Source organism: Cetorhinus maximus, chromosome 9 (assembly GCF_964194155.1).
Source record: "Cetorhinus maximus chromosome 9, sCetMax3.hap1.1, whole genome shotgun sequence".
NCBI lineage: Eukaryota > Metazoa > Chordata > Chondrichthyes > Lamniformes > Cetorhinidae > Cetorhinus > Cetorhinus maximus.
Genome location: NC_135887.1, coordinates 88,580,594 through 88,599,147, shown reverse-complemented (window position 1 = coordinate 88,599,147; position 18,554 = coordinate 88,580,594). Strand labels below are relative to the sequence as shown.

General features: G+C 41.9%; 1 protein-coding gene across 1 annotated transcript in view; it reads left to right on the top strand.

The window, feature by feature from the left end:
• Nucleotides 1–14,672, top strand: part of LOC144684813 (circularly permutated Ras protein 1-like) — a 70,086-nt gene extending 55,414 nt beyond the window's left edge. Inside the window, exons 16-21 of the mRNA XM_078549065.1 lie at nt 2,964–3,076; nt 9,387–9,498; nt 11,036–11,176; nt 12,872–12,965; nt 13,482–13,538; nt 14,437–14,672. Coding sequence (XP_078405191.1) covers nt 2,964–3,076; nt 9,387–9,498; nt 11,036–11,176; nt 12,872–12,965; nt 13,482–13,538; nt 14,437–14,547 — 628 coding nt within the window. The 3' untranslated portion in view covers nt 14,548–14,672. The remainder of the gene's footprint in view (nt 1–2,963; nt 3,077–9,386; nt 9,499–11,035; nt 11,177–12,871; nt 12,966–13,481; nt 13,539–14,436) is intronic.
• The last annotated feature ends 3,882 nt before the right edge of the window (nt 14,673–18,554 follow it).

Below are 18,554 nucleotides of genomic sequence, written 5' to 3'. Positions count from 1 at the left end.
CTGTCACTTATTTTGTTTAGCTGAAACAGGCACCACACGTGTACATGTTTAGTTTCAGCAATACTCAAGTTCTATACTACCAAACGACTATTTGTACTAAGAGTGTATTCCTAAGTTCTAAGTCATTAAATTTGTTTAACGTTATCAACAATTAGCTATTCCAATGTTTTCTTGGTTGGCATTCCATCTTCCATGCTAGTCCAAAACTCTACTCCACGTCTTGCTTCAAGACCAGTCCAGCCCTAGCAAAACTGGAGTCAATGGGAATCGGGGAAAACTCTCTTCTGGTTGGAGTCATACCTAGCACAAAGGAAGATGGTTGTGGTTGCTGGAGGTTAATCATCACAGTCCCAGGACATCACTGCAGGAGTTCCTCACGGTAGTGTCCTAGGCCCAACCATTTTCAGCTGCTTCATCAATGCCCTTTCTCCCATCATAAGGTCAGAAGTGGGCATGTTTGCTGATGATTGCACAATGTTCAGCACTGTTTGCGACTCCTCAGATACTGAAGCAGTCCATGCCCAAATGTGGCAAGGTCAATATCCTGACTTGGGCCGACAAGTGGCAATAACATTGACTCCACACAAGTGGAGGGCAATGACAATCTCCAACAAGAGAGAATCTAACCATCACCCTTGACATTCAATGACATTACTATCACTAAATTCCCGATTATCATCATCCTTGGGGTTACCATTGACCAGAAACTGAACTGGACTAGCTACATAAATACTGTGGCTACAAGAGCAGGTCAGAGGCTAGGAACCTGCAGCTTGAGTAACTCACTTTCTGACTCCCCGAAGCCTGTCCACCATCTACAAGGCACAAGTCAGGAATGTGATGGAATACTCTCCGCTTGCCTGGATGAGTGCAGCTCCAACAACACTCAAGAAGCTTGACACCATCCAGAACAAAGCATAGCCTGCTTGATCGGTACTCCCTCCACCACAGACGAACAGTGGCAGCAGTGTGTATCATCTACAAGATGCATTGCTGGAACCCACCAAGCCTTCTTAGGCACCATCTTCCAAACCTACGAGCACCACCATCTAGAAGAACAAGGGCAGCAGACACAAGGGAACACCACCGCTTGGAAGTTCCCCTCCAAGCCACCCACCATCCTGACTTGGAAATATATCGCTGTTCCTTCACTGTCGCCAGGTCAATATCCTGGCACTCCCTCCCTAATAGCGCTGTGGGTGCACCTACACCACATGGACTGCCAAAGTTCAAGAAGGCAGCTCACCGCCACCTTCTCAAGGGCAATTAGGGATGGGCAATAAATGCTGGTCTACCCAGCGAGCCCACGTCCCATGAATGAATAAAAAAAAGTTAATCTTTCATCCCTGTTCTCACTAACCTACATTGACTTCCGAACCCTGAACACTTAGATTTTTAAAATTCACAGCCTCATGTTAAATGCCTTCGTGGCCTCAGTCCTCCCTATCTCTGTAACCTCCTCTATCCCTACAACCCTCCATGAACTCTGCATTGCTCCAATGTTGACCTCTTGTGCACCCACAGTTTCCTTTGCCCTATAACGTTTGTTACAGTACCATACAACAGAATTGTGAGCAAAGTTGTAGCTCATGGAATAAAAGGGAAAGCAGCAACATGGATATGAAATTGCCTAAGTGACCAGAAGCACAGAGTAGTAGTTAATGGATGTGTCTCAGGTTGGAGGAAGGTCTATAGTGGAGTTCCCTCAGTGCCAGTGTTGGGCCTCTTGCTCTTCCTGATGTATATTAATGACTTAGACCTTGGTGTGCAGGGCACAATTTCAAAATTTGCAGATGATATGGAAATTAAAAACATTGTGAACTGTGAAGAGAATAGTGTTGAACTTCAAAAGAACATAGACAAGTTGGTGGAATGGATGAACAAGTGGCAGATGAAATTCAATGTGGAGAAATGTGAAGTGATTCATTTTGGTGGAAAGAACATGGAGAGACAATATAAAATAAAGGATACAACTCTGACACGAGTGTAGGAGCAGAAGGACGTGGGTGGATATGTGCATAAGTCATTGAAAATGGCAGGGCAGGTTGAGAGAGTGGTTAATAAAGCATACAGTATCCCAGGCATTATTAATAGGGACATAGAGTACAAGAATATGGAGGTTATGTTGAACTTGTTTAAGGCACTAGTTAGGCCTTAGCTGGCTGGCTCAGTTCTAGTATTAGAGAGAGTGCAGAAAAGATTCATGAGAATATTCCAGGGATGAGAAACTTCAGTTGTGAAGGTAGACTGGAAAAGCTGGGACTGTTTTCCTTGGAGAAGAGAAGGCTGCGAGGAGATTTGATAGAGGTATTCAAAATCATTAGGGGCCTGCACAGAGTGGATAGGGAAAACTGTTCCCACTTGTGAAAGGATTGAGAATGAGAGGGCACAGATTTAAAGTAATTGGTAAAAGAAGCAAAAGCGACATGAGGAAAAACTTTTTTCACGCAGCGAGTGGTTAAGTTCTGGAACGCACTTCCTGAGAGTGCGGTGGAGGCAAGTTCAATCAAGGTATTCAAAAGGGAATTAGACTGTTAATGTGCAGGGTTCCGGGGAGAAGGCGTGAAATGGCACTAGGTGAATTGCTTATTCAGAGAGCCAGTGCACACACGGTGGGCTGAATTGCCTCAACCTACACTCTAACAATCCTGTGATTCTGTGAACATTGGCATTCGTATCTTAAGCTGTCCAGGCCTAAACTCCAGAATTCCCTTTCTAAACCGCTCCATGTTTCCACCTTGTTTTCCTTCTTTAAGACACTCCTTAAGATCCACCCCTTTGGCCAATCTTTTGGTCACCTGTCCTTCTGTGCCTCAGTGTATTTTTTTTGTCCAATTATGCTCCTGTGAAACGCCAAGGGATGTTTTATTATGTTAAACCTGCTAAATAAATGCAAGCTGTTATTTTCATTCTCTCTACTAGCAAGAAGGGAAAACTCTTTTCTTTTGCCTCTTTATCTTTAGGTATTTTGGATACGAGGAAGAAGCAGGGAATAAGTTTGTGAAACAGGTTGGTAATGTGACCAAAGATACGGAGCTGACATTTGAATTTGGAATAAAGGAATCTCACATCCAAAGTAAGTGGCAGAAAGAATTGCCAACTGCACTGCTCCTCAGGTTTACTAATGTGGTTAATGTTTCAAAATGGGAGTCACAGTACCTTGTACTCGAGGAAGATGGCTGCACTATTCCAAAACTTCCATCTGTTAGACCCTCACCAAGGCCAGCATTGTGATTCAAAAGAAACAAACAGAAAAAAAGCTTCAAATGCTGAAAATCTGACATGAAAACAAAAATTGCTAGAGAAACACAGACCAATCAGTGTTTGGGGGGTGTGCACCTTTCATCAGACTGAAGATTAGGTTGGAACAATGGGGGAGAAAGGAAGAAGGAGAGCAGATGGAACCAACAGACACACAAGTCAAAGGGGGATAAAGAAAGAAAAGTGAAGGATTTGCATTTAAAAAACACCTTTCATGGCCTCTGGATGCCCTTTACAACCAAGGAAATACTTCTGAAGTGTGGTTGCTGACCCACAAATCACGTAAAAGGAAACAAATTGCTGACTGAAGAGGTTATACAGACATACAGGATGAAAAGAGCGTGTGCAATAATGATATGAAAAGGTACAGGAAGGTTCTGTGCGCAATTAAAACCCGAGAAATAAATAAACAATGGCGAAAGAGAACAAAAAGCAGCTAAAACAAAGTTGCAAATGAAACATAGTGGATTGACCAGTTCTGAGTAGAAAGAAACAGTAGTGTGACTTGGTGATGCAATGAGCTAGACTTGTCTTTCATTTGGGTGCATAGGCACAAATCTAACATAGGCAAATAGCAAGCAAGAGACATAGAGTCATTATGACACAGAAAGAGGTTAGTCAGCCCATCAAGTCCATGCTGACTCCTCTGTAGAGCAATCAATCAGTCCCATTCCCCCCCCGTAGCCCTGCAATTTTCTCAAGTCTCCATCCATTTTCCATTTGAAATCAGTTATCATGCCCACTCCCTCGTAAACAGCGAGTTTCAGGTCATGACCACTCATTGTGTTTTTTTAAAAAACTCCCCTGTCTGATAGCTACAAGAAATTAGGTTAGCTACTCTCAATCTCAGTATTAGTGGACATCATCCCATAGTACAAAAGTGCCTATGGCTTGCACTAATTGGGTACTTCAGTCTTAGAGGCCACAGACTGGTCGGTGTAGAAAATAGGAAAGTCGCATTGATCTCCGACGTGGGGTCAAGCAGCATCACTGATGCCTTCCAGGGAGAGTTTTACTCTGCATCTGACTGAGCCATACCTGAGCAGGGAGTGCTTGATGTTCAGAATGGCTGGCTGAATTCGAAATCTTGAGTACAAAATTCACAAAAAGAAATGAATATTCTGCAGATATAATTTTACTTAAGCTATGCGTAATGGTTGTAAGTTAAACCATTTCTTTCTGTTTTGGGATCATGTGACTGTATAGATGAATCAGCCCCAAGAGCGGAGAATCTTAGGGGGCGGAGCTTTTTTAGCCTGGGTCTTGAAACAAGCATGTAGCCTTATCTGGAGTCCGTAAATAAAGTTTACTGTTTCTTACAAGAAAGCCGACCTGCACTCCTAAGTTTATAACAACTAACAACAAGGATAAATAGCATTGATGCAGCACCTTGTGAGTATTCCAATATTTTAAGGGAAGAAAGAAAAGTATACTCACCAGCAATGCCTCTGTTTGGTAGCATTGACCCAAACAACTAATCTGTTGAGGACTGGAGTCAATACATTGAGTGGTTTGGGTTCTACTTTGTAGCTAACGAAATAACAGCGGAAGAGAAACAGAAGGCAATTCTCCTAAGTGTCTTGTGGGAGCAAAACGTATACCCTAATCTGTAGCTTGCCTCTGAATACGCCAAATTCCACTGAGCTAGTGGACCTCGTGAAAGAACATTTTCTGCTTAATCTGTCAGTGATCATGCAAAGATTCAAGTTTAATGCTTGAGTAAGGGCTCCCGGTGAGTTGATCACAATGTACCTCACGAAGTTAAAACAGTGAAAGGAGCACTGTGACTTTGGTGATACTTTAAACAACATGTTGTGAGATCGTTTGGTTTGCAGCATAAACGACGATGCGATTCAGTGCCGTTTGCTTGTAGAAGTTGAGATAGACCTGAAGCACACCATGGAGATAGCACTAGCAATGGAGAGTGCTGAGAGGGACTCGCAGGCTTTGAAGAGTGTGCTACATTGCGCCGTTTTGCAGCTAGGGCAGGAACCTGCCGCCAGGCGTGGTGCAAAGATCAGGGAGACCACCGCAAAGCGGGGCAGAGTCCCTACCACTAGAAAAATAAAAAGAAATGCTGGAAGCAGCTCACCAGTAACCCAGAAGTTAAAGTGTTACCATTGTGGAGGAAATCATGCACCCGAAGTCAGTAGATTTAAAGAGGCAGAATGTTAAACAGTGCAGGAGTATATCAAGGTAACCATTCAGACATCAGGTCAAATTAAATGAAGTGCACAATACTGATGAGCCCGAAGTTACTGAAGCTGACGTTTATTCCCTACACAATCTGAAGGCCAGCACAACTGAACCAATCGCCGTTACACTTCAAGTAAATGGAAAGCCTCTGCTGATGGAGGTTGACACAGGGACATTGACCACAGTGTTGGGAGAACACATCTTTAGATACCTCAGAGAAGGTACCTAGCCATTGAGTTTGGAGAAAACAGCTGCTCAGTTAAAAACGTACACAGGAGAAACAATACAGGTGAAAGGCATCACCTCTGTACCTGTATCATACAGGCAACAGGGAGCTTAGCTGGCAGTAATTGTTGTAACAGGAGAAGGAGCTAACCTTCTGGGCCATGATTGGATGAAAGAAATCAAACTAAATTGGTCAGAAATTTTCCAGGGGGAATTCCAGAGTTGCTGAAAAAGTATGACAGAGTATTCCAAGATGAGTTGGGGAAAATCAAAGGTCTACAAGTTAAAATATACATGGACCCTGAAGCAACAGCCCGGTATTTAAGGTAAATCCTGTGTCTTACACTCTAAAAGAAAAGGTAGATATGGAATTATGTCATTTGGAGAAGTTAGGAATAATACAGCTAGTGCAATTTTCAGAATGGGCGTCACCCATCGTCCCTGTGCAAAAACAAGACCAAACCATTCATGTCTGCAGAGATTATAAATGAGCAGTAAACAAGGCTGCGAAATTGGACAAATACCCAATCCCAAAGATTGGAGATCTGTATGCTAAACGTGCAGGACAAAGATCCTACACTAAACTGGACATGAGTCATGCGTATCAACAGCTCGAGCTGGACAACACACCAAGAAGTTATGTCACCATAAACACTCACAAAAGCCTGTACCAATATACACATCTACCCTTCGGTGTGTCATCTGCCTATGCAATTTTCCAAAGAACCATGGAAAGATTACTACAAGGACTTCCCTGAGTTATAGTGTACCTGGCCAACGTCCTAATCACAGGATCCACAGAAGCAGAACATGAGGCAAACCTGGAAGAGGTTCCAAAGAGATTTTTGGAGGCTGGCGTTCGTTCAAAAGAAGAGAAGTGCACTTTCCAAGCAAAGGAAGTTACATATCTAGGTCATCGAGTGGATGCCCAAGGGTTGCACCCATTAGAGGAGAAAGTCAGGGCAATCAAGGAAGGTGCCCTCTTTTTGGGCATGGTAAACCCCATTACGGTCGATTTTTGCCTAATCTATCTACGTTATTAGCCCTTTTACATTTATTATTGAAGAAGAACCATAGATGGTCCTGGAAGGCACAGCACGAGGAAGCCTTCACAAGGGTCAAGAAACTTTTAAGCTCGTCATGTCTGCTAATGTGCTTTGATCTGTCTAAGGAATTGATATTTACTTGTTATATGGAGTGGGAGCAATATTGTCATACAAAATGGAGGATGGATCTGGAAGACCAATAGGATTTGTAACCTTTCTGCAGCCGAGAAAGGTTACTCGCAAATTGAAAAAGAGGGCTTGTTTATCGTAATTGGAGTAAAAAAGTTCCATTAGTATTTGCACAATCAACTCTTCACCATAGTGTCAGATCATAAACCACTGTTAGGTTTGTTTAGTGAAGATAAGGCAATCCCACCGATAACCTCTGCTAGAATTCAAAGTTGGGCTTTAATTTTGTCGGCATACGAATACACTTTTATACACCGTTGAGGTGTGCAGGTAGCAAATGCGGACACCCTTTGCCAGATAATATTACATATGTTCCAGTACCTCAAGAGGTAGCACTTACGTTGAAGTTCCTGGACTCCTCACCAGTCTGCACGAAACAGATAAAGAATTGGACAAATCAGGATCTAATTTTAGCAAGAGTCCATGAAAGTGTATTGCAAGGATGGTCAAATGCACAAGTCTCTGAAGAATTAAAACCATTCTTTGTGCATAGACCTGAACTGAGTTGTCAAGATGGTATCTTGTTATGGGGAGCAAGAGTCGTTATCCCTGTGCAAGGAAGAGAACCATTATTGAAGGAACTTCATAGTGCACATTCTGGTATTTCGAAAATGAAGTTGCTCACACTAAGTTATATCTGGTGGTCAGGTATAGACGGTGGTATAGAACAAATGATTAAACACTGTCTCCAGTGCCAGCAAAAGCAGACGTTGCCCGTTTCAGCTCCACTCCATCCGTGGGAGTGGCCTGGTCGACCCTGGGTTAGACTACAGGTAGACAATGTAGGCCCATTTCTAGGTACCATGTTTCTTGTGATTATCGACGCACATTCAAAATGGATGGACGTGTTTGAAGTGAGATCATCTATTTTGTTTGCAACCATTGAAAATCTGCGCCAGAGTTTCAGTGTTCATGGTTTACCTGAAGTTATTGTGTCAGACAATGGTATGGCTTTCACTAGAACTGAATTCCAAAGACTTTTGAACCTAACTGGGGTTAAACACATCAGAACAGTGCCATAGCATCCCTCATCCAATGGGTTAGCAGAAAGATCAGTACAAACATTTAAAACAGGCATGAAGAAACTATCAGAGGGAATGTTAGAAACGTGAATTTCAACATTTCTGTTCGGCTATTGCACAACTACTCATGCGACCACTGGTTTAACACCTTCAGAATTGTTAATCAAGCGCCAACTTCATTCAAGATTGAGTCTACTATTCTCTAATTTAGTGGGGAAGGTGGTGAGAAACCAGGGTAGTCAAAGTCAATCATGACTTTCACTGTAAAGGTCAAGAGTTTACTGTGGGAGAGAGAGTTTTTGTACGAAATTTTGCAAATGGACTGAGATGAGTCCCTGGTACAAACATCTCTGAAACAGGCCCTTTATCTTATCAAGTACAAGTGGAAAACAGGATTGTTAGGAAACATATGGAACATCTCAGAAGTCAAGAAACCCTCCAACAACCAGTTAATCCACCTGAAATCGAAGTTGAAACTTTGACCCCTGAGGTGCCAGATCGACAAGGAATAGACACACTGGATGTCTCTGTTGAAGTAAATAGTTCTGAACTGCCATTGTCTAGGGATGTCCCTGAAACTGCAGTTCCTGTTCAAGTCAATCCAGTGGGAACTTCAGTTGTAGAGTTGCATCGCTCTGCCCAAATCCAAAAACCTCTTCAAAGACTAAATTTATAATGGCATGAACTGTATATAATTGTACATAATATGGGTTAAGATGTTTTTGTAAATAAGAGGGTAAAACAAAATTAAAGGGAGAGGAATGTAGTAATTGTAAGTTAAACCATTTGTTACTGTTATGGAGATCATGTGACTGTATAGATGAATCAGCCCTAAGCTCGGGGAATCTTAGAGGCGGAGCTTTTTAGCCTGGGTCTTGGAACAAGCATGTAACCTCATCTGGAGTCTGTAAATAAAGTTTACTGTTTCTTACAAGAGACCCGTCCTGCACTCTTAAGTTAATTACATTGTGATTCAGTGATGTCTTTTGTAAAGAAGGATTTGGGCAAACTCATTCATGCTCCAATAAAGGTCTGCCACCCAATATGTTCCTGAACCATACTGAGCAGAAAATTCCAGAGTTGATCCCTGATCTGTGACATGTTCACTGGTCTCTATTAGGGCAGCAGTTGGAGTGATACATTTTACATCCGTGACCTTAAGTTAGGAACAGGAAAAGAAAATCAGCTGGGGTTCCTGTTCCTCATGGTTACTCCTGGAACTGTGTAGAAAACAGGAATAAAATCGTAAAGATAGGCAGGACCCTGGAGAGATGCTTCAGCAAGAGATGGGATTGGGGAAAGGATGCTGCAGTAGAATTGGAAATATCTCCAAGAGATGGCAATGAAATCTGGGAGAAGTAATTTGTTGACACTGTGAAGTTTAATGTGACATTCCAGTTACTTGGCCTCTATGACTCAGACTGCATGAATCTTTTAATTTCCTTAGCTCTCCAGGAGATCAAGAAGTTGCCCTTTCAGCTGCAGGTCAGCTTCACCACTCAGGATAACAGACAGGCCTGTCGAGTCATCAGTCAGGAGAAACACATCACAAACAACAGGTACCCCAGGCAGTGCTTTGTGCACCTGACATCCATCTTCACACTCTGAGCTCCCTACTCCACCAGTGATATCAATCAGGGTTTATATAGCAAACATATTCTAATACATTTCCAAATTCAAGTGTGTTTACTCATCTATTTGCCAAATAATTTTACCCCTGTCAATAAACAGAATCTAATCCTTAAACAGAGGGCAAAATTCATGTCAAAAGAGACAATATTGCGGTCCTGTTAATAAATAGGTGTAGTTACAAGATAAGGGGAGGTGACCACTTCTGATTATTGGGTGGGGGAGGGGAGTGAGTCTGATGGTTAGGAATTGAGAGAGCCTGATTATGGGGATGGGAGAGCCTGATAATGTGGAGGGGAGAGAGCCTGAATATCGGGAGCTGAGTGTAGGATTATTTGCTCCTTATTCTTTTTAATAGCTGATTTGAAATGCTGGAGGCAGTAATATGTCTGACAATTACCTTATCTTAATATTCTTCAAAATGTTTATTTAAGACTCTATTAAGAGCAGTACCTGCAGTCCTACATCTAAATCTGATGTGTAAAACGCTTTGCGTGAATCATGAGAGATCTGTATCTGAACCTGTTGATAGTATCTCTCTTTAAAAGTATCAACATTTTGAAAAAATAATTCTTCATGCTGGTCTTGTAAATCTTGCTGTGTTCAACTTTATTGGGTGCTTTCCGATCCAGATCATGGAATAAATTACTGGATAATTACGGGGCCCTTGTGTCCTGTTGTGACCATTGCTTCCTATCTTTCCTCTTCCTCAATTATATCTTTTGTTGTACAAGCCTTTAATGTCTTACCTCTTGCAGTCTCTTTTGTAAATGGAACCTATTTCCTTATTACCTGCATGAATTTCCTCCTCCTACACTCGCCGCTGATGTAATAAAAGCCTGTCTTTTAAAGGCCTGTGTGCTTTAATTTAGCAACCCTGTTAGCTGCATGGTATGTCATTAATACCAACTAGCTTAGTTATTTAGTAATCTATCTGTACATACCCTTCGAGAACAAAACAAAAACAAAAATAAAAATACCTGAAAAAACTCAGGAGGTCTGACAGCATCTGCGGAGAGGAACACAGTTAACGTTTCGAGTCCGTATGACTCTTCGACAGAACTAAGGAAAAATAGAAGAGAAGTGAAATATAAGCTGGTTTAAGGCGGGGGGTGGGGTGGGACAAGTAGAGCTGGATAGAAGGCCAGTGATAGGTGGAGATTGCCAATAGATGTCATAGACAAAAGGACAAAGAGGTGTTGACGGTGGTGATATTATCTAAATATTATCGAGAACAAGGTCTCCAGGCCTGCGATTCATCCTTCTCCACTGTTATCAACATTATGGAGAGGAATAGACAGGATTTCTGAGCACACAATTTAAAACAATTATGTCTATATTAATTGTTCTGTTATTGTCACGTATTACAATAATGCAAAATCAGATCTGTATTCTTACAGTGAGTGTGAACGGTTCTAGGGGTGGTGAGAGGCCATTTTTTTTTAGTTGTTTTCTCTTGTTTTTCAGCTCCTTGGTTGAGGACAGTGTGAACATAACTGTGCTGGGAATACACGCTGCACAACTCAGTGGTCGACTGACAATGGAGGGTCGAGTGAAAGAAGCATGCAGGGAGGTGGAGGCACAAAAGGAGCTCATCCAAAGGATTGTGTAATAAAACTTTCTTCCATATTAATTTAATGATCGTATATAGAATGAATGCTCTTACCAGCAGGGGGAGAGCGCAGAATGTGTTGAGAAGAGAAGGTAGTTTAAATTAACCTAAATGATGCCACATGTTACAGAGTCAAGTGTGGCATTTTGTTAAATGAGAAATCTGGATAATGTGCCCAGGCTCAGTGTCAAAAAGCAAACCAGGTCAGAAAATAGTGCTGGATTTTAGAAGCCTATGTGTTGGAGAAAGAGACTGAGGGAGGTGAGGAGCTCCATCATTTTCAGGGAAGGAATGGTCTAGAGCAGGAGACAGTGCAGTGTGCTTTTATTTCAATGCAGGCATGACAAAGGGAGAATGATTACTAACATGTGCATTGTAGGCCTGTCTATTGACGAAGTCTCTGAACCACCCAATATTTGATGGTTAAATTGCTACGCCTTCAGTCATGTGACTTCATGCAGTTTACTTCAGCTTCTGTGTGTTCAGAGAGGGAAGGGGTAGGAATCAGGTTGGTTCCTTAGTTACTTTACCGTAGCCTCTGCTGTATGTGTGTGGGATGTCATGTTCATACTGAGCTGTACTGCCTTTCAACAAATAATCTGTCAATGCTTCCTGCTGTCACAATAGTATGAGCTACTGGAGAGTTGTTGATGTCCATGGATCGCACTCCAGCCATGGTCAGCATTTTCACAAGAGGAAAGGGGGGAGGAAGTGTCTGAAATGCAGCTAACGTTTATTCTTGGCCAATATTAACTGAACTGGCTTCACATAGAACCCTAACAGTGGTGCATCAATGGAGAACATGTAGCCCCCTAGTCCAAACTTGACTCGAACCCAGGTTCAAAGGGTAAGCATAACAGCCCAGAAATGGCCATTAAAGGGCCATTACACGTTCACATAACATTCTTCCATCCATTATTTTAGCCCAGAGTTAATCCATTCAAAGTAAATGGTTTTTGCATGGTTGGATCTGCAAAATGTGAGCAGGGTAATGCTGGACCATTCCATTCCCAGTGTCTCTCTCTCAAACTTGGAAAACCACTCCAAATTCCACAGGGATAAGAAAGAACTATTAATTAAATTAATCAGGAATGAAACCAGAAATGAATAGAAAGTTTTCTGTTTTTTGATGACTTGTTTGCATGTTTTTCACTCAATAAGGCGAGAGATGTTCATGCTGAGCATAAACTCTCAAGCCAGGTATAACAAGGTTAAATGTAAAATATAAACATTCCTCTGCTCTCGCCCAGCAACATGCCTTCATCCCAATCTTATTTGGCTGGGACCACTTCACACTGCTCACACACATTTCACTATATAACCCTTACACCTGAAAGTGAAAGACCATACTGCTTCATTTACATTAGTGTGGCTGTAGCCCAACCTTCATTCAGTAGGAGCACTACAAGGTATGGAAGGATCTGAAGAGGTGATCATTCCTTTGCCCTTGAGGCCTAGCACCAGTGGCAGTAACTGTAAATGAATATGGTCAGCTGCTTTTGTTTTCTTCCAGTGTTTGGTGTAATGCTTAGCCTGTGCATACTAGTCAGAGAAGCAATGTAAACGGAGTGGGAGCCCAATGTCAAACCCAACACACACATATTCCTTCTGCTGTATTCTGTAAACATGGTGTAACACAGGCAAAGTAGTTTTGGTTTGTAGTGTTACTGACTGAATCTGTCTCTTTTCAGTGAAAAGAAAAATAACCAAGAAGAGGAAGACATCTATCAGAACTGGTTGCGTTCTGTGGCAGTTGTATGTGAAGACTTGACAAACTCTGAGGAGGTGAATATTAAGTTTGCATGTTTCCTGGTGTGTGGTGGCATAGTGCTACGGTACTGCAGGATGTGTGAAGTGTCTCTGAGCCTCTTTGAGCAGCACCAGATTTTACTATCTTTGGGCTAAAGCTGTTAAATTATGAGGCAGTGTTTTCTTTTCAGATCAATGAGTTTATCCAATACATTGAGCTATGTAGGCTGGAAAGGTCTCAGGTTCAATCTCTGCTGAGTTAAGTGTGCTGGAATGTTGTGGGTCTTACAAACTTCCAAATTCAGCTGTGATGCCCCCAATAGTTAAGGGCTTTGTTGACACTCACTGCCCAACCACAAACAGTACCATCTAGGTGTCTGGCACTTCTGGGAATCAGTATTTCAGAAATATAAAGAGAAAAGCCAAAGGGAGACATTATTTCTTTCAAAAAGGACACTTTCCTGACACTTTGACCCTTTAAGGGGAATTTTTCTGATATTTTGCCTCATGCTTAACCAAGTTGAACTTTAATTTTTTATCATCTTTTCTCAGGCAGAAAATACAACAAAAGCAAAAAATGAAACAGAAAACAGTGACTCTGTTTTCAAGGTATGAATTTACTTCAATACATTTGTTGTCAGGCATATAGTTTGGAGCTGCTGGTTGCAGGCAGGGTGGTATTTGAAGCACTATAATGACTCATTCCCTAGTTAAGTGCAGAGGGGATGAGGTGAACAGGGTTGCCAGTTAGAATAGCCTAACAGCTCACACTGTCCAAGTTCACACAAAAAAGACTGGCTCCTTAGAAGAAACATGAGAAAACTAGGCCTGTGAAATTACCCCAAGAAAAATTGGTGGCTTCAAAGACGGGAGGGAACCTTGAGAAGCGAAAAAGGATAAAATCATGGGAACAAAGTTTTATTATTGCATGAGAAATCTGCAGCTTAAAGGGGAGTTATCTGCATGAAAATGTGTTTGGACAAACTTTTTTAAATTTGTTTGCAGATAATAGTGATGTAAAATGCCACGGAAATGCGTAATTGTATCGGGACCATGTGCTGTCATTAAACCTAAGGGTATTGTCAAACATTTTCCCATGAGGATTGTGTTCCTTTTTTAATTTAAAAACAAAAGCAGTCAGTCCCAAAACAGTACTGGGCACAGGATTCTCCATTTGGGCTTCAGCCAATTCCAAAAACTATGTTATAAAATCAAAATTAATCTTCACTTAGCGCCGTGATTAACTGGAACCAAGCAGGTTCATTTCTATAAATTTCCTCAATGTCTCAATGGTTATGTGGAACATTTGCTGATGGCAGACAGACCAGAAGGATGTGGTTGTTATTTTGGTCTGTGCTGTGTTAGGTGGTCTCTGTTACAACAACAGAAGGTTTCATTTGGTCTCAAGGTTGAGATGAGTTCAGCTACCATCATGGTAGCAAAACTCCCTTCAATATTGGGAATATCCACAATAAATTAACGTAACTCCATTTTAAATTCCCAACAGGTGTTATCCGATGAGGTTGCAAATGTGGTTTATCGTCTGAAAAACGCAAAGAGCAAAATGCTGAAGAAGCCAGTACCTAAACCAAAACCTACTCTGGTGCCAATGCTTTGAATACAAGTCAATTAGAGTGGGAGATCATCTAAATGTTTGTAATGTAAACTGTGAAATTTGTTTCATCTATTTGTATTTTACAAAATATAGCCATTGTGAAAATAAATTATGTTTTGGAAAAAAAATTGTTTGTGCGATCATATTCTTGGTGTCACTGGGGTTAACTTCCCCCCCACTCCCTCTTTTGCTTGTGGACTCAACTGAACCGGGCTAGCTTTCTAAGATCAGCATCTTTTGGACCATCTCCAAATTGAAGGAAGAAAGCACTGTGCAGGCCTTAAAAACTAGCAGCAGATAAAATTGCAGGTTAAGTCTTGGCCTGTTAGCTGCTACACTGATGAGTGGCAAGGTTCACTGGCATACTGAAGGCCTGAGCTTAATTGGGGCGTTAACTTGAAATTTTGGCATATTTTCTTTTCAGGAAGTAGATTTCAAATTAACTCAATCAAAGTTTCCCAGGTTATGATGGGAATTTTCAAAGTTGATCCAAAAAAATTGTCCATTGTGGTTAATGGTGGGTTCAAGTGTCAGTTGGTACAGCTTAAAATTGAATGAAAGGAAGAAACAAAGTCAGGATGGAACTTCTTTCATCCAAAGGTTAATACAGGTGTGGAATAGTTTACTGGGAAAGAACAAATGAACACATTATATTAGTCACCTCAATTAGAGACAAGGGATTGATGTATACGCTGAGAAGGCAGCTAAGTGAAAAGGCACAGGTTTATTTGACCCAATAGTGTTTTTCCTGCTCCTAATAATTAATGTAATTTTAAAAGGGGCAATTATCTATTATGACTCACTCTCCTCTCCATCTCCGCGTTTTATTTGCCTGAGTTACCCAAAGTGAGACACAAATGAATGATAGAGTTGCCATTTAGCATAATTTGTACACCCAGTGTGTGGTTGAGCCAGATGCACCAGAAAGCCACAGGGCCAATGCCCACTCTTATCTTTAGTCAGCTGATGTGACAGTAGCGACATTGCTGCTGCTGCAGTGCTCCTGAGTTTGGGACGGGAATACACCAAGTCACAATCACTACTGAGTACTTTGCATCTGTTTTTACCAAGGAAGATGATCTGCTGGACTCTGAATGAGAAGGCAGTTGAGACATGGGCTGGGATAAAAATTGAGAAAGAGGAGATAATAGAAAAGTTGGCTGTACTTTTAAAGTTGATAATTAAGTCACCATGGATGGGATACGTTCGAGGATGCTGATGGAAATAAGGGTGGAAATTGCAGAGATTCTGGCCATAATCTTCCAGTCCTCAGATATAGCCGGTGATGCCAGAGGACTGCAGAATTGCAAATGATACACTCTTGTTCAAAGAAGAGTACAAGGATAAACCTAGCAACTACAGGCCAGTCAGTTTAATCTCAGTGGTGGGAAAGCTTTTAGAAATGATAACCTGGAACATAATTAATGGTCACATGGACAAGTGTGGATCAATTAAGCAATGTCAGCATAGATTTGTTAAAGGCACAGTATTTAACTAGCTTGATAGTTTTTTTTTGAGGTAACAGAGGGTAGATGATGCATATGTGGACTTCTAAAAGGTGTTTGATAAAGCACTACATAATAGGCTTGCCAGCAAAGTTGAAGCCCCTGGAATAAAGGGGACAGTGGCAGCATGGATTATGAAGTTAAGTGACAGGAAACAATAGTGGTGAACAGTTGTTTTTTTGGACCAGAGGAAGGTACATAGTGGGATTTCCCCAGGGGTCAGTACTAGGACCAAAGCTTTTCTTGATATATATTAATGGCTTAAGACTTGGGTATTTGGGGCAAGATTTCAAGGTTTGCAGATGAAACAAAACTTGGAAGTATTGTGAACTGTGAGGAGGAAAGTGGTAGACTTTAAGAGCACAAACAGGCTGGTGGAATGGGCAGACATGTGATAAATGAAAGAAGTGTGAAGTGATACATTTTAATAGGAAGAGGGAGAGGCATTATAAACTGGAGGGTACAATTTTAAAGGGGATGCAGGAACAGAGTGACCTGGGGTTAATAGCCTTTTGACTATCAATGAAAACTAATGGACTAAAAACCAACCATTAAAAGGACACTGCAACAAAATTTAAGGGAACTGATTTCAAATTTAAATTAAAATAACATTTTGGGGAGAGATGATGCACTCCAATCCCTGAAACGCCCACTGGTCACAGAGGCTCAAGTGTACTGGTGCATACCACATGCTCCTTCTCCAATGGCACCCAGGTGCGGACATAACCATTGAAGAGGGGCAGGCAGCTGGGTTGAGTGACCCCCTCAATAGCCCGCTGCTTGGAGCTGTTAATGGTACCTTGGCCAAGCCCAAGAGCAGATCAACGAGGAGGAGACCTGGGGTTATACTATTCTGAAGTAAACTCAAACCAAATAAACAAATTAACAACCCCTTAAATAAAATAAAACTACGAAGGAAACTTATCAAATTAAATTAAAATGTTATTCCTGGAGCTGACGATGCACTCCAGCCCCAACAATGCCCACTGGTTGCCAAAAGCCTCAAGTGTACCGGTGGACGTCACATGCTCCCTCTCCAGGGACACATGGACATGAACGTAACTGTGGAAAAGGGGCAGGCAGTTGGGTCAAACAGCCCCCTCAACGCCCCCTGCCTGGACTTGCTTGTGGCGCCTTGGCCAGGAGCAGACTAACAAGAGGAGACCTGGGGTTATATTTTGAGCAAAGCAAATAACCAAATAAACCAATTAACTAAAGAACCACCTCTTAAAGGGGAAAAATCTTTGAAGGTAGAAGGGCATGTTCAGAAAGTGGTTAAAAATGGATACAGGATCCCTGGCTTTTAAAATAGGAGGCATAAACCCAGATCTTCTGATCTCCACATGGTCATATGTCAGCTTAACCCTGGAAGATGAGCTGGGGGTCCCCCCTCAGAAGTTCCATCGCAAGGGCTACGTGGGCAATTCCCCTGCATCAGGAACTCTCTGAAAAAGTCTCTAACTCTGAGTTAGAGTTGAAGACTTCGGAGGGCTCTGGCTCAGTTACCTGGATGATTACACAGGAAACAGGGAAAAACCACATCTAACTCCTGGGTAACTATACAATTGACCCCCCCACCCCCCGACCCCCATTCTCCTCCACCACCCAGCCCCCAATGGACTCTGACTCCCCTCCATACTGAAAAGCTATTTAAATGAACCAAAGCTTTTCACTCTGTTAGTGAATGAAGACTTAAAAAACACAACAGCTAGTGTTGTTATAAGGGGACATGGCTTGGCTTCCCCTGATGAACCTGCACTACAAAGCAGGGCTCTGAGAACAGGTATGCTCCGCATTTCTGAAGAGGCCCAGTTCAGAAGTCTAGGCCAGAAATGCAGAGCTCCAGCATTTTTTAAAAATAGGAACCGAGTGGCAATTCCCGCTCCTGGGGAGATTCGGCCCATAGAATACCAAAGCATGGAAGTTATGAAGAACCTTGTAAAACTCTGGTTCGATCTTAGCTCGAATACGTCGTCATTCCTGGACACTTTAGTAATGATAGAGAGGGTACAGAAAAGATTTACAAGAATGGTTCCAGTGCTGAGGGACTTCAGTTACAAGTATAAATTGGAGAAGCTAGGGCTGTTCTCCTTAAAGAAAATTGCAAGGAAATTTGATAGAGGTGTACAAAATAATGAGAGGTCTAGACAGAACAGAGAGGGAGAAATTATTCATGTACAGAAAGGCTGAGAACCAAAGGACACCGATTTAAGGTGATTGGAGATAAAAACAAAGGCGACATGAGGAAACGTTTTTTTATGCAGTGAGTTGTTAGGATCTGGAATGCACAGCCTGAGAGAGAGTGTACTGGAGGCAAATTCAATTATGCTTTCAAAAGAAAATTAGATAAATATCTGAAGAGAAAAAAATTGCAGGGCTACAGGGAAAGGGCTTTGGGAGTGGTTTAGCTAAATTGCTCTGACAGCTGACATGGACCTGATAGCCAAATGGGTTCCTTCTGTACTGTAGCCATTCTATTATTCTGTGATTCTATGCTGGAAAATG